General features: G+C 50.3%; 1 protein-coding gene across 1 annotated transcript; it reads right to left on the bottom strand.

Moving 5' to 3' along the window:
- Positions 1-8437: 8437 nt before the first annotated feature.
- On the bottom strand, positions 8438-9199 carry LOC138262465 (octapeptide-repeat protein T2-like). Its single transcript, XM_069212360.1, has one exon. The coding sequence runs from the start codon at positions 9197-9199 to the stop codon at positions 8438-8440; it is 762 nt and encodes a 253-aa protein (XP_069068461.1).
- Positions 9200-16271: the final 7072 nt, after the last annotated feature.

Genomic DNA, 16271 nt, shown 5'->3' with positions numbered 1-16271 from the left:
AGAGTTTGTGGGTTCCACTTGAGGAGATCAAGAAATTAGCCACAATACAGCAAACATTTTAAAAAATGGGAAAAAGGGCTGTAGAAGAAAGCTTGTGTTTGAAAATGGCTTCAGCAAAGGGTTTGCGGTGCTAAAACCACCATCTTCCCAGCTTTCAGGAAGAGGCATACTTGAATAAAAAAAACTAATTTATCAACACAATTTTGGCATTTTACAGGACATACCCCATTTTTACTATTTTTTGAGCTTCCAGCCTCCTTCCAGTTAGTGCCAGAAATGGGTGTGAAACCAATGTTGGATCCAAAGACAGCTAAACATTTCTGAAAAGTAGATAAAATTCTCAATTCAGCAAGGGGTCATTTGTGCAGATCCTTCAGGCTAAATTAATAAAAAATATTGAAATTGAGATAAAGAAAGAGCCATTTCTGTCCACCTTTTCATCTACAACTTTTTCCAGCTATGGCAGATTTTTTAAAGCAATATACCGTTACATCTGCTGGACTCTTCTGGTTGCGGGGATATATAGGGCTTGTAGGTTCATCAAGAACCCTTGGAACCCAGAGCTAATAAAGGAGCTGCACCTTGTAATAGGTTTGGGTATACAGCAATCCATTTGGTGAAATATAAAGAGTGCAAATTAGGTATCAAGGAAACCTTTGTATTTCCAAAATGGGCACAAGATAAGGTGTTGAAAAGCAGTGGTTATTTGCACATCTTTGAACTCTGGGGTCCCCAAACTAGCATGTGAATTACAGGCCATTTCTCAAATAGACGTCATTTTTTACACACTGTGTTACATTTGGAAGGAAAAATGTAGAGAAAGACAAGGGGCAATAACACTTGTGCTGCTATTCTGTGTTTCCCCAAGTCTCCCGATAAAAATGGTACTTCACTTGTGTGGGTAGGCCTAGTGCCCGGGCAGGAAACGCAACATGGACACATCACATTTTTACATTGAAATCTGACGTGTTTTTTGGAAAGTGCCTAGCTGTGGATTTTGGCCTATAGCTCAGCCCGCACCAAGGGAAACCTACCAAACCTGTGCATTTTTTTAAGACTAGACACCTAGGGGAATCCAGGATGGGGTGACTTGTGGGGCTCTCACTAGGTTCTGTTTCGCAGAATCCTTTGCGAACCTCAAAATTGGACAAAAAATACCTTTTTTCCTCACATTTCGGTGATAGAAAGTTCTGGAATCTGAGAGGAGACACAAATTTCCCTCCACCTAGCATTCTCCAAGTCTCCCAATAAAAATGGTTCCTCACTTGTGTGGGTAGGCCTAGTGCCTGCAACAGGAAATTACCAAAATCACAACATGGACACATCACATTTTCCCAAAGAAAACTGCAAAGTGCCTAGCTGTGGATTTTGGGCTCTAGCTCATCAGGCACCTAGGAAAACCTAGTGAACCTGGACATTTCTGAAAACTAGACAACTAAGGGAACCCAGGATGGGGTAACTTGTGGTGCTCTCACCAGGTTCTGTTACCCAGAATCCTTAGCAAATCTCAATATTTGGCAAAACAAATACTTTTTCCTCACATTTCGGTGCTGCAAAGTTCTGGAATCTGAGGGGAGCCACAAACTTCCTTCTACCCAGCAGTTCCCCAGGTCTCCCAATAAAAATGGAACCTGACTTGTGTGGTAGGCCTAGTGCCCGCAACAGGAAATGCCCCAAACACTATGTGGACACACCACAATTATCACATACAAAACTACCTGTTTTTGCGGGGGGCACCTGCATTTCTGGTCCTGGACTCAGCAGCCATCTGGGAACACCTACCAAATCCAGACATTTCTGAAAACTAGACACCCGAGGGAGTCAAGGAAGGTATGACTTGTGTGAATCCCCCAGTGCTTTCTTACCCAGAATCCTCAGCAAACCTCAAATTTAGCTAAGAGATCAACATTTTCCCATATTTCTGTGTGGGATCACCGCACCAGCAGAAATTTCTAAACACCCAACTTTCCCCTCAGTCTCCCGATAAAAATGATACCTCACTTGTGTAGGTAGAACAAGTGTGACAGGGAAGAGCCAAAACATGTCAAAATTGAGGGGGAACCAAAGCGGGTCCAAAAGGGCAGTTTGGAAAAAAATGTCTTTAGGCTGACAAGTTGGGCAGACTTATCATCGGTATAGATACAACATTTCTGGGTGGTAGGAATTTGTTGGATTCCTGTCGATTCTAGAAGGTTCCATCACAAAAATGTGTGGGAAAATATGTGATTTCAAGCAAAGTTGGAGCTTTGCAGGGCATTGTGGATAGGAAAATAGTGCGGGCGCATGTGAAGCACACCACCCTGGGCTCACCAAGATGTTTAGTTTTCATAGGTGTCTAGGTCTCATAGATTTTTCTATATGGCAGCATCCCAAAGTCCAAAAAGTGCATCCCTCACCATTCCAAGTGGGACAATTTTGAGAGCTAGAAAAGCTCTCATGGCCCAAATGAAAAAACCAAAGCCCAAAATAATCAAATGTCCTCTTGCTTGCCGTTGGGATAAAATCTTTTAGTGTGCGGTGGGGGGATCTGAAAAACTGTTACCCCCCCTTAGTTGGGGTGGGGGCATAACCATGCCCATACTGACTGGTAGCCACCACCCCACTCATTTTTTTTTAAAGTAGTCTTTCTGCCTCCCTCCCCCACCCCCGGTGAGTTGATCGGGGGTAATTGCCCCATCTGCCCACCGGTGGGGAGAACAACTTTGTCACCATTTATTTGGGGTGGGATATGGCCCCACCTCCACCCTCTTTTTTTAAATAAATTCTTCCCTGGTCTATGCTGGGCTTTCTACCTCCCTTGGGGGCAGATAGGCCTTCCAACAATAGGCCAATCTGCACCCAAAGGGGGCAGAAATGGCCAACAGTAATGTGCCCCCATGGGGAGCAACAATTGCCCAAGGGGCTGCCCCCCCAAACAAAACACACACACACACCAATCCCTGGTGCCTAAGTGGTTTCTGCCCCCGGCAGAAGATTAGCTTAATAGAAATAGGCCGATCTGTCCCCAAGGGGGGCAGAAATAGTCTAAAAAAAAATTGCCCCCAGAGGAGCGACCCTTGCTTAAGGGGTCGCTCCCCATCTGTAAAAAAAAAGTTACAAAAATTCTTGGTGCCCAGTGGTCTCTGTCCCCCTTGGCGGCAGATCGTCCTAATTAAAATAGGCCGATCTGCCCCCAGGGGGGCAGAAATGGCCTAAACTAAATTTTCCCCCAGGGTAGCGACCCTTGCCTGAGGGGTCGCCCCCTTGTGTGAAATTTTTGTAAAAAAGAAACCCTGGTGTCTAATGGTTTCTGCCTCCCTTGGTGGCAGATTGGCCTAAAAACAATTTGCCACCCCGGTGAGTGACCATTGCCTAAGGGGTCGCTCCCCACATCTAAAAAATAAAAAAATATATATTCCTGGTGTCTAGTGACTAATTAAAATAGGCCGATCTGCCCCCAGGAGGGGCAGAAAAGGCCTTATAATGAATTGCCCCCCAGGGGAGCGCCCCTTGCTCAAGGGGTCACTCCCCTTATAAATTAACACAAACCAAAACAAAATCATTGGTGTCTAGTGGGCATTTCTGCAGCTCGATTGCTTCATGATCGGGCTGCAGAAATGCTCAGAAAGACATCAAAGGAAAGTCCTTTCCTCTGATGCCTCTCTGCCATCCCCCACCCGCTGATCGGAAGAGAAATGCTTTAATTTCTCTTCCGATGGGGGCGGCCTCTGATGAGGTCAGTGCGATTGTACGCTGATGTCATCAGACATCACTGGGGGGGCAGGAGTGGAAGGGGAAGTGATTCCCCTTCTATCCCTGCCCTGAGGCTCATGGGGGAGTGCTAACGCTCCCCCCATGAGCTGGGTGCAGGATGAGGTGGTTACGTCCCTGGTGCCTGAGCGCCACGCCCGAGGACGTAACTATCTCATACCGGGTACCCGAGGGGTTAATGATGGTATTGTTTGGTTTGGTTTATTGTTGACTTACTTTTGTTCAGAGCCAAACACTCACACCTGAGTCCAAAGGTTCATTCAACCTCATGAGGGTTGATGGTTGGTTACCCTTACGTGTTCCCTTATAAAATAAATTATCAAAACAAATATAAGGTAGGACACGCCCCTACTCTTATGCTGTCACAACACATAGCAGATGTGGATTCTCTGTCTGTACTTCTAGGACTGATTTGGGTCTATTCTTCTTTCATCTGGCCTCTCTAGGCTGTTATCCTCACACAGCCCATGGACAGAGTAAGGCTCCTGCCAGCAGGATAGTCTACAGGCTGGAGTAACCACAACAGAGGTGTGAGTTTCCAGCACATAACCTTCAACAGCCACGCCGAACAGTGATTATGAAAGGGACAGAAGAATGGCATCCACAAAAGGACCCTTCACATATTGAATAACTGAGACTGCAGTACCATCCTTTATCATCCACCATCGACAAAAAGGCAGTGCTGAGAAAAACCTATAGGCAGCCCTTCTCAGCAAAAAAACTAACAGAATTTCAAAAGAAGCCCTTCACTGTCTGTATCTTCTTCCTCCAGCATTAGGAATGCAAGCCATACACTTTCCCTGTCTGGGAAAACATCTTGTACGCATGAGCAGGCCAGGGACTTCCAAACTCTGGCTTACTCATAGTGGGCCAGAAGGCCTTCATACCAGTGACATAGTCACAACTACTGTTTTACAGAACATGGTGCACTAGCACTGCCTCTCTGCATCCTATCAGCATGACAGGGACAGTAGCCTACTGTTTATCAAATGAGGACATGCTTAATGCCACTCCCAGTCACAGGACAGGTCTAGGATCTCACTTATGTCAAGGGGCAGTTCTTGGTCTACACATACACACACACAAAACACACACATACACACATATACACACACACACTAGATTTGCACAAGGCTGGGGACAAAAAAAAACAACAGAATAACATATTTGCAGTCAGGCATTTAGTGCAGTGGAAGAGGACTAAGCACAATGCAGGGGACATTCCTGTCATAAAGCCTGCTTGTAATCTAAGCAGAAGGGGTTCCAGTAATTTCTCACTGCAGAGTTAGCAGCATATAGCAGCTTTTATTCATGAAACATTGAAGGGTTGTACTTGGAAGCCTTATAATAATCACTGGCATTACATTTCCTCTTGATACCCTTAAACTGCTATGTATGTGAACCTAGATGGATTTTAAAATTCCTCCAAAAGGGGTTTTGTTCTGAGTTTAGCAGCCTCCAATCTTTGGGTACAATGGACAACCATTAAAGCAGTTCAAGCTCCATCGGGAGGTCTTGCCTTAATTGAGCTTAAAAGGCTTTAGTCTTAGGAAACCGTTTATTAAAGTCTCTGGTCTCCTCTTGGGATTTACCATTAGTTCTCAAAGCTTTACAATCCGCTCTATTTGAACCAATGGAAGAAATGGATCTTAAGTTTCTAACTTTGAAGAGTCGTTTTTTGGAGGCCATGAAATTACCTTGCCCGATTATTGAATTGGCTCCCTTGTCATTCCGATATCCTTATTTGCAGGTTTTTACGGATAGATTATTATTGAGTATATATTTATGTTTCCAGCCTATGGTGGTTTCTCCTTTCCATGTACAACAGGAGAGAACTTTCCTATCCTGCTTTTTTCTACTTCAGAAGAAAGATTCTAGCATCTATCAGATCTTTCTCTAGCAGTTCAAATCTATGGTCGTGGTTATGAGTGGGTAGGTGTTTTCTGACCCCTGCGGAAACTCCTTCTTTGGGCAGGGGTCATCATTCCAAGTTGGATTGCATTTAACTCATCCAGTACTTACTTGGTGTGGTAAATACCCCATCCTTCATTAAAGTACAGCAGATCTGTAACTTAACAAGGGAAAGGTGTATAGTGTTACTGCACCATGTGGATTTTGGTGTATTAAGTACCAACATCTGCATGTTGTTCCCCCAAAACTTGAAATAGACTCTATTGATTACACCCGATGAATAAGATACCCTGGGACATTATTAAATAGCACTTTGGTTTCCAAGGACCCAGAATCAGGGACTTTTTGTCTCCTTCAGCAACTTACAGAAACTGTCACAGTCTTCTACGTTTTGGCAGGTCAAATCTAGGATATAAGGCTTCTCCTTCAACTATAAATCATTGGGTGAAATCTGCGAGTGCTCTAATTTATGCTTCCTCAAATTTGACTTTTTCTCGACTTGTGATCTACAAAATAGATTGCAGGTTCTGAGGCAGAGAGATCTGTCATGCTGCTACATGTTCAAGTCCTCTTACATATATCTCTCTGTGGAGGTTGGATGTAGTAGATCATATGGCCTTTGACTTGGGAAATAAAGTTTCTAGGAAGGGAACTCATGATTCATATTTGTAATTAGTCAGAGATGGTGTACTCTATCAATTAAATAAATGTGCTGCATTATCTAAGTCCGTGCATGTATTTACATTGGCACTGATTCATCAGAATACCGCTGTGCTATATGCTAATTTGTGCAAAACCTGGGACAAGGTGGATTGAAGAGGTCATGTGGTGATTACTCACCGTTAAACGTAATGACATCTTTATTATTCCAACTACACAACCTTGGCCCTGTACTGACCACTGTGAGAGCTGAGATTTAGCATGAAATAATTATTTTTATGTAATCATACTGATGTACTAATATGAGAAATGCTGTAAATGAAAAATAAATGTTAACATGAAAATTGTACCTACTTAGCAGCTGCCATCAAGTGAAAGGCCTGCCCATGATTTATAAACTGTGTTAACTTAGTGATGAGAAAAATTATATTCTGTCTCATTAAGCACATGTTCTTTGAAAAAATAAATGCTGAAATAATGCTGAAATAACACAAGTAAGTCTTGAGTTTTCTGCGGTGCCTTTTAGCAGAGCAAGGCCCAACTAATGTTGAATATCTACCAAAAGAACAGAAAGCACTTGTTCTTTGATGTGTGTCAAGCAAGCAAGGTCACAGCGTGTAGTTATCTGTCTGCCAAGCTGAGCTAAACTGTAAAAGATCATCTTCGTAGAATTACAAGCTTTTTTTGTCTTAATCATGAGTTTATTCTGTGTTCGTCCTAATGGAATGTGTTTCTCTCGAGGGGAAAACTGATTTGGAAAATGTTTCTACTTCATCCTGACTATCGTCCGGCAGCAAGGGTATTCTGAAATGTGTTAAACAAAGACCTCCACTAAACAGTGCAGAATTAGCATCTGATATAACAGTTAATATTATTTGGGCTCACGCAAAAGGAAGAGGCAGATAAATACAAAACATTTATGCTAATATTGGGATATTTTCTGATGAGCTAATGTTTTGTGATAGGATGATTAATGTACATATGAAGTTTTACAGCCAATCAAAGAAGTCTAGCAAATTTAATTTAATGTTTGAGAATCAGACATTGGGGGTTCATTGTTTCCTGGTTTCCAGAGACTTCACTTCTCATTCTTTGACATTTCATGCTTTACCAGTCAGTCTGCTGACATTCTTGTATTTTATTATTTTGAATTATTTTTCTATGCTCCATGCAATGATGTGGGTGCTTACTTTAGCAATCAATACTTAGAGCCTGTAGTGCTGTGCTGACTGCCTTAGATAATAAACTTAATGGTTCAGAGAGCTTGGGCCCTCATTACAACCCTGGCGGTCAGTGTTGAAGCGGCGGTAATACCGCCAACAGGCCGGTGGAAAATAAAATGGGATTACGACAACGGCGGAAACCACTAACATAGACAGCCACTTTAACACTCCGACCGCCACGGCGGTACAGACAAACAGCATGTCGGTCACCGCTAACAGTCAGGCGGAAGACAATGTACCGCCCACACTATTATGACAGGCAAATCCGCCACCTTATCCGGGGCGGATTCAACGCGAACAAAAACACAGCAGAAGCAGGACTTGGAAGGGGAAACACTCACCTCTACACAACCCACGAGGAACCAGGACGCCATGGAGCCTGAACTCCAAATACTCCCTGCGATTGTCTTCCTGCTCCTCTACCAGGAGCACGACTGACGGCGGCGACGACCACGGTGAGTACTGCACCTACAACATAGGGGAGGGGGGAAGGAAAAGAGAGTGACACACACACGCAAGACGCAACACCCCCTAACCCCCCCGGGAAGAACGCAATGACAAAAGGAAATGAGTTGAACGATTGTAATCATGTAAAATCCATTAGTCAAAATTTTATATACACTATAAACAAATATGTACACCAAGAATTCAAGTCCAGGTACTGCACCAATATAGTCCGTGGACCACTGGGCCCGAAATGCATGGGCGAGGCCCACACAAGATACCCGATCGAAACAGAGAGAACACTACAGGGGCATCAGATGGAAAAAAAAACAGGCACCTCAGGGGGAAGGGAAGTGGGGGCACCTCAGCCGGATGAGTGCACGACGCCAGCTCCATGAGGGGGCTCTATGCCCATTGATGTATCCTGGGGAGTGCAAAGCCACAGTCTCTCAAGTCTGTCCAGTGGGTGGGTTGCCCACTCCTTTATCCTGGGGAGTACAAAGCCACAGTCTCTCAACCTGCCCTGGCCCCTGCCACCTCTTGTAGGCCCTAGGTGCTCCTTTGCGATTTCTCCTGTCCATTTCTTCTTTTCTCCTCTCCTTTTGGCTCTCCCCTCGTGACCTTCTTTGCGCTTCTTCTGTACATTTCCTCTTTTCTCCTCTCCTTTTGGCTCTCCCTTCGTGACCTTCTTTGCGCTTCTTCTGTCCATTTTCTCTTTTCTCCTCTCCTTTTGGCTCTCCCCTCGTGACCTTCTTTGCGCATCTTCTGTCCATTTCCTCTTTTCTCCTCTCCTTTTGGCTCTCCCCTCGTGACCTTCTTTGCGCTTCTTCTGTCCATTTCCTCTTTTCTCCTCTCCTTTTGGCTCTCCCCCCGTGAATTTCTTTGTGCTTCTTCTGTCCATTTCCTCTCTTCTCCTCTCCTTTTGGCTCTCCCCTCGTGAACCTCTTAGCGCCTCCCCTCTCCTTTTGGCTTTCCCCGTGAATTTCCCCCTCTACACTCTGCCACTTCGCTTTCTCCTCCTGTGTATCTCGCCCCTCTCTCTTCCACTGCGCTTTCTCCTCCTCTGACTTTTCTATTTTTTCTTGCCATCCTTGCCTTTCTCCACTGAATTTCTTATTTGTCTCACATTTTTCACTTTTCCCGCCTCCCCGCTCCCCACTTCCCGCTTTCCCGCCGCTGCAACCCGAACGGCCCGCCCCCCCTGCTCCCATTCATCACCCTCTCTCCCGCCTCCCAGCTGACCCCTCCTCACCCCTCTTCCCTCTTATGGCGGCCGCTGGCACGCCGAAGGCGCGCCAAAGGCAAGCCCATCTGCGCCGGTCCACGCCTGGACCGCACCCAGCGCCAGAACCCCTGGCCCCCAGCGCTCCCAAAACCCCCAGCACAGCTACGACACCGCCTCCCTCCACGCACTCAACCCCGGACGAACTACCACCTGCTACCAAGCCAGCCCAAAACGCACCCATGGACCCTTCGCCTGTCATACATGCAAGCACACCTTCCACCGCGACTGCAATCCGTCCACCAGCCCACGCTCCAACAACCACCTCAAGTGCATCCTCATCAACACACGCTCCGTCCACAAGCACGCCATTGAACTATGGGACCTCCTGGACTATACCGCACCAGACGTCGCCTTCATCACTGAGACCTGGATGAACGCCTCATCGGCCCCGACATCGCCCTAGCCATCCCCGACGGCTACAAGATCGCCAGGAAAGACCGCTCCAACCAAGTCGGAGGAGGAATCGCCATCATCTACAAGAGCTCCATCCATGTCACTACCTCCACCGAAGACACCCTCCTCGCCGCCGAACACATGCACTTCCAGATCCACACCGACCCCAGGACCACCCTCAGAGGAACTCTCGTCTACAGGCCCCCTGGACCACGCGCCCTATTCAGCAAATCCATCACAGACTTCATCTCCCCGCACGCCCTAGCCTCGCCGGACTACATCCTCCTCGGAGACCTGAACTTCCACCTGGAGAAGAACAACGACACCAACACCACCACCCTACTCGCCAACCTCGCCAACCTCGCCAACCTCGGTCTCAAGCAACTAGTGAACACCCCCACCCACATCGCTGGACACACGCTCGACCCCATCTTCTCCGCCAGTAACCACGTATCCTTCAGCCACTCTTCCGAGACACACTGGACCGATCACAGATGTGTCCACTTCACCTTCAGACGCAATACTCACCTCCCTCGCACACAACCTATCACCTGCAGACCTTGGAACAAAATCTCCACAGATCAGCTACTCTCCACTCTCAACCATAACCAACCTGCCATCACCTCCGACGCCAACAACGCAGCCCTCAACCTCACACAGTGGATCACCAACTGCGCTCACAACCTCGCCCCCCTCAGACGCCTCCCAAAACAGACCAACATCAGGAAACCTCCATGGTTCACAGACACCCTCAAAGAATCCAAGAAAACCTGCGGTACCCCCGAAAAAACTTGGCGCAATAAACACACCGCAGAAAATATGTCAGCCCTCAAAATCGCCACCCGCGAACACCACCAGCTGATCCGAGCCACCAAAAGAGCATCCTTCAAAGAGAGACTGGACAAGAACACCCACAACAGCAAAGAACTCTTCAACATCGTCAAAGAGCTCTCCAATCCCAACGCCAGCTCCAACTCCATCACGCCCTCACAAGAACTCTGCAACTCCCTCGCCACCTTCTTCCATCGAAAGATCACCGACCTACACGACAGCTTCGGACCACAGATCCCGCCAACCACCACAAAACTCACAGCCCCAACCATCACCCTCAACGCCTGGACACCCATCAGCGCTGAAGAGACCAGAACTACCATGAACACCATCCACTCCGGTGCCCCCTCGGACCCATGCCCACGCTACATCTTCAACAAAGCCGACGCCAGCATCGCCCCCTATCTCCAGAGCATCATCAACAGCTCGTTTGCATCTGCTACCTTCCCTGAGAGCTGGAAACACGCGGAAGTCAACGCTCTCCTGAAGAAACCTACGGCGGACCCCAACGACCTGAAGAACTTCCGCCCCATCTCGCTCCTCCCCTTCCCGGCCAAAGTCATCGAGAAGGCCGTCAACAAGCAACTGACCAACTTCCTCGAAGACTACAACCTGCTCGACCCCTCCCAGTCCGGCTTTCGGGCCAACCACAGCACAGAAACCGCCCTCATCGCAGTCACCGACGACATCCGAACCCTACTGGACAATGGAGAATCAACCGCCCTCATCCTCCTCGACCTCTCGGCTGCCTTCGACACCGTCTGCCACCGCACCCTAACAACCTGCCTCCGCTCAACCGGTATCCAAGGACAGTCCCTGGACTGGATCATCTCTTTTCTCTCGGACCGATCCCAAAGAGTTTACCTCACCCCTTTCCGCTCGGAACCCACCGAGATCATCTGCGGCGTCCCACAAGGCTCCTCGCTCAGCCCCACTCTCTTCAATGTCTACATGAGCCCCCTCGCCAACATCGCTTGCAAACACAACATCAACATCATCTCCTACGCCGACGACACCCAGCTGATACTCTCCCTCACCAAAGACCCAGCCACCGCCAAAGCAAACCTGCAGGATGGAATGAAAGACGTCGCAGAATGGATGAAACTCAGCCGCCTGAAGCTGAACTCACACAAGACGGAAGTCCTCATCCTTGGAAACTCCCCGTCTGCCTGGGACGAATCCTGGTGGCCCACGGCCCTGGGCACCGCACCGACCCCTTCAGACCACGCACGCAACCTCAGATTCATCCTGGACCCCCTTCTCACCATGACTAAGCAAGTCAACGCCGTCTAGTCTTCTTGCTTCCACACACTTCGCATGCTCCGAAAGATCTTCCGCTGGATCCCCGCCGACACCAGAAAAACTGTGACCCACGCCCTCGTCACAAGTCACCTGGACTACGGAAACACCCTAGACGCATGAACCACCGCAAAACTTCAGAAACGTCTTCAGCGCATACAAAACGCCTCTGCACGCCTCATCCTCGACGAACCCCACCACAGCCACATCTCCGCCCACCTGAAACACCTGCACTGGCTACCCGTCAACAAAAGGATCACCTTCAGGCTCCTCACCCACGCACACAAAGCCCTCCACAACAAAGGCCCTGAATACCTCAACCGTCGCCTCACCTTCTACACGCCCACCCGTCAACTTCGCTCCACAAGCCTCGCTCTTGCCGCCGTCCCTCGCATCCGCCGAACCAACGCTGGAGGGAAATCCTTCTCCTACCTGGCAGCCAAGACGTGGAACTCCCTCCCTGCCCACCTCAGGACCACCCAGGACCACCTCGCCTTCCGGAGGCAACTCAAGACCTGGCTCTTCAAGCAGCAGTGACCCCCTCTAGTGCCTCACGGGTGAGTAGCTTTATAAATACCTTGATTGATTGATTGATTGAAGTCTCTCCAGTGGGTGGTTTGCCCACTGCTTTATCCTGGGAAGTGCAAAGCCACAGTCTCTCAAGTCTCTCCAGTGGGTGGGTTGTCCACTGCTTTATCCTGGGGAGTGCAAAGCCACAGTCTCTCAAGTCTCTCCAGTGGGTGGTTTGCCCACTGCTTTATCCTGGGGAGTGCAAAGCCACAGTCTCTCAAGTCTCTCCAGTGGGTGGTTTGCCCATTGCTTTATCCTGGGGAGTGCAACGCCACAGTCTCTCAAGTGGATGCCTTTCTCCACTGGTTCTGGAGGGGGCTTTATGCCCAGAGTGCTTCATCCTGCCAAGGACAGAGGTAGTGGATGCCTTTCTCCACTGGTTCTGGAGGGGGCTTTGTGCCCAGAGTGCTTCATCCTGCCAAGGACAGAGGTAGTGGATGCCTATATCCACTGGTTCTGGGGGGGGATTTGTGCCCAGAGTGCTTCATCCTGCCAAGGACAGAGGTAGTGGATGCCTATCTCCACTGGTTCTGGAGGGGGCTTTGTGCCCAGAGTGCTTTATCCTGCCAAAGACAGAGGTAGTGGATGTGACAGTCCACTGACGGTGGGGCAACATGGAAGCTGCCCAGGCCCCTGGAACTGACCACCAGCCTTGTACGAATGACCACTGGGGATGGCAGCCATGTCTGCGGTGGTGCCACTGGCTCAGGATGTGGCGTGGCCGCTGGCGGTGCTGACGGCGGGCTCAGTAGCTGCGGTGCTTGCGGCGGTCATTGGGCAGTGGTGCTGGTGGTGGGCTCACTGACCTCGGTGCGGGCGGCGGTGTCATGAGCGGCGGTGCTGGTGGGGGGCTCACTGACCTCGGTGCTGGTGGCGATGTCATGAGCGGCGGTGCTGGTGGCGGGCTCACTGACCGCGGTGCTGCTGAAGGGCACAGTGTCTGCGGTGCTGGTGAAGGGCTCAGTATCTTGGGTGCTGGTGACGGTGCCCGTGGCGGCGGTGCATGTGGCGGTGCTGGATCGCGGTCTTGTACGCCGTGCAGGTTGGCGGCGGCATTGACTTGCCTTTCTTTTTCCTTCCCAACCTTGGATGGTGGCGCAGCTGTCTTGCCACTCCCAACTGTTGTCTTGGCTGAGCCCTTGGTGGCAGGTGTTTTGGCCTTCTCCCTCTGGGATGTGGGCAACTTCTTCTGTTTTGGAGGTGGGGGAATGTCCTTGGACTCGCTCCTTGGGACACTGGCAGCCCTGTTGCTTGGCGCACTCCAGAATCCAGATATTTCTTGCACCACTGTGCCTGGTGATGTGGTGGCTGAGGTGCTGGGTTGGGACCTGGAATGGCGGGCCAGAGGGGACGGACGGGGGGGAGGTGTAGGGAAGAGGTCAACATTTGAGAGGAAAAGCTTTTTTGGCACACTGGGACGGGTAGATGGAGGGGGTTTGGGAGCGAAGGAAGAGGTAGTGGTTGTAGGAGGTGTTCGTGTGCTGAGTTTGGGTGAAGGTGCATGGGCTGGAAGCATTCGTGAGGTGGATGGCTGTTGGGTGGCTGTGTGGCTGCGTTTGTGTAGTTTGGGAGGAGGGATCACAGACACACTGGGAGAGGACACAGGGGATGTGTGAATGGTAGTGGGGGTGCACGTTAGCGGTGTGTGGTGATGTGTGTGCTGGTGATGGAGGTAGTAGCTGAAGATGTAGTGCATGCAGGTGTGAGTGGAGACGTGACAGGGAGGGAGGAGGGAGATGTGGAGGAGGGAGACACAGTGGAGGCAGTGGATGTTGGCATGTCTGCATGGGTATGATGCTTGTGTGAGTGCCTGTGGGATGTGTGGTGCTTATGTTTGCCAGAGCCACCCTTGTGTGTTGAGGTGTGTGCATGCTGGTCTGATGGTGTGCTTGAGATAGGCTGAGGTACTGGGGATTGGGTCTGGGTGGAGGAAGTTGGAGGGGGGAGGCTGGACACAGGGACAATGGCTGCCAGTGCAGAGGCCAGAGCCTGAAATGCTCTCTGTTGGGCTGCATGGCCAGAATGAATGCCCTCCAGGTCTGCATTGGTCTGTTGCAACTGCCTCTCTACACCCTGGATGGCATTCAGAATGGTAGACTGCCCAACAGTGAGGGATCTCAGGAGGTCAATAGCCTCCTCACTGAGGGCAGCAGGGCTGACTGGGGCAGGGCCTGAGGTGCCTGGGGCGAAGGAGATGCTCACCCTCCTTGGTGAGCAGCCACGGGAAACACGCTGAGGGGCTGCTGGGAGGGCGGTGTTGGTAGGGGGGGTGGTGGCTGTACCTGTTGATGTGGGGGGCACAGAGGGGCCCGCCACCGCAAGGGAGCTCCCATCAGAGGAGGAGTCTGTGTCGCTGGTCTCTGCTCCTGTCCCCGCCGTGGAGCTCCCCTCGCCCTCTGTCTCACTGGTGACTTCTGACTCCGTTGTCTCGGCCTCCAGGGCCAAGGTGGGATGCAGCTCCCTTCTGCTCCGGTGGCACAGCTCCTCCGCCTGATGATGCTAATACACACAAAAACAGGGAGACCACAAAAAGGGGGGGGAAGAAAGAAGAAAGACAGGTTCAGTGCATGTTGGCGGACACTACAGACACAGCAGCCCTCTGCACTACGCCATGCACTTAGAGTTCCCTAATTAATCACAGGCACATGGGGTACATGGCCTATGCCCGATTGCTGCACACCTTGAAGTCACAGGAGCCTGACTGTTGATGGCTCTTACCACTGGTGGGGTTGGGCTGCCACTTAGCCTGCCTCACAAAGGGTCCTTGCCTACAAAGCTCGCCCTAGTCTAGGGGAAACCACTGCCCAGCTCCCCCACCCAGACACCTCCAATGCGCGCAGAGTCAAATGGATGTGACGGTACTCACCACCTTGTGACTGCTGTGATGCCCTCAAGCGCCCATCCAACTCCGGATACGCCACCGCCAGGATCTGGAACATCAGGGGGGTCATGGTGCGACGGGCACCCCTCCCACTTTGGGAGGCCATCTCCAGCTTGCCCTCCGCCGTCTTCTTGCTCTAGAGGCGAATGTCCTCCCATCTTTTCTGGCAGTGGGTGCTCCGTCTGTGGTGGACCCCCAGGTTCCGGACGTCCTTGGCGATGGCACGCCAAATATCCTTCTTCTGGTGTGCGCTGACCTAGAGGAATAGTACAGGGCAAAAGGAAAAACTGTAGCCATCCGGACCGTCACAGTCATTGGCCCATGTTCCCAACCTTGCCCAGACGCACATACACTCACCGTCCGATCATGCAGGCCTCATTCCCCCCCCACCCCTGAATCTTCCATCCACCACTCCAAAGAGGCATTGCCCGTACAGCATGCTCACAGTGTACTCACCTGTTTGTCTGGAGGACTGTAGAGTAGCGTGTACTGGGGGAGGACCCCATCCACTAGTTTGTCCAACTCCTCCGATGTGAAGGCAGGGGCCCTTTCCCCAGACACATGAGCCATCGTCGCTTCCAGACTGAGGTCACAGCAGCACTTGCAGTGTAGGTCCTCTCCTGTCGAGGATCAGGTATCAAGTGATTGAACAGACAGAAAATGGCGGTCACGTCCACGGCGGTGCGTACCCTCACCGCCGGCATACATCGTCATTGGCTCCTGGGACCCATAGGGTCCAATGTTAACCAATGCAGGATTGCGCTGTGGTCTTCGACCGCCTATCGTGACGGTGTACAATGCCAGCGCAGTTACCTCATATCCCCTTGTCCAACATTACAGGTCAGGCATCCTCCATTTCAGGGGGTCACATGGCATTAATTTTAAATGTGTCACACCTATCTAGGCCTTGCATACACACAGAGACAGGCACATAGCAGATTGACAAATGTGTGCAATAAAATTGTATTTTTCCTACCTCAGTGTTGGCTGACTCTGTGCTCGCTGTTCTCGTCCATAGGGCACG

The sequence above is a fragment of the Pleurodeles waltl genome, chromosome 10 (genome assembly GCF_031143425.1).
Source record: "Pleurodeles waltl isolate 20211129_DDA chromosome 10, aPleWal1.hap1.20221129, whole genome shotgun sequence".
NCBI classification, from domain to species: Eukaryota; Metazoa; Chordata; class Amphibia; order Caudata; family Salamandridae; genus Pleurodeles; species Pleurodeles waltl.
The sequence above is the reverse complement of the archived record's forward strand: the minus strand, read 5'-3'. Positions and strand labels throughout refer to the sequence as shown.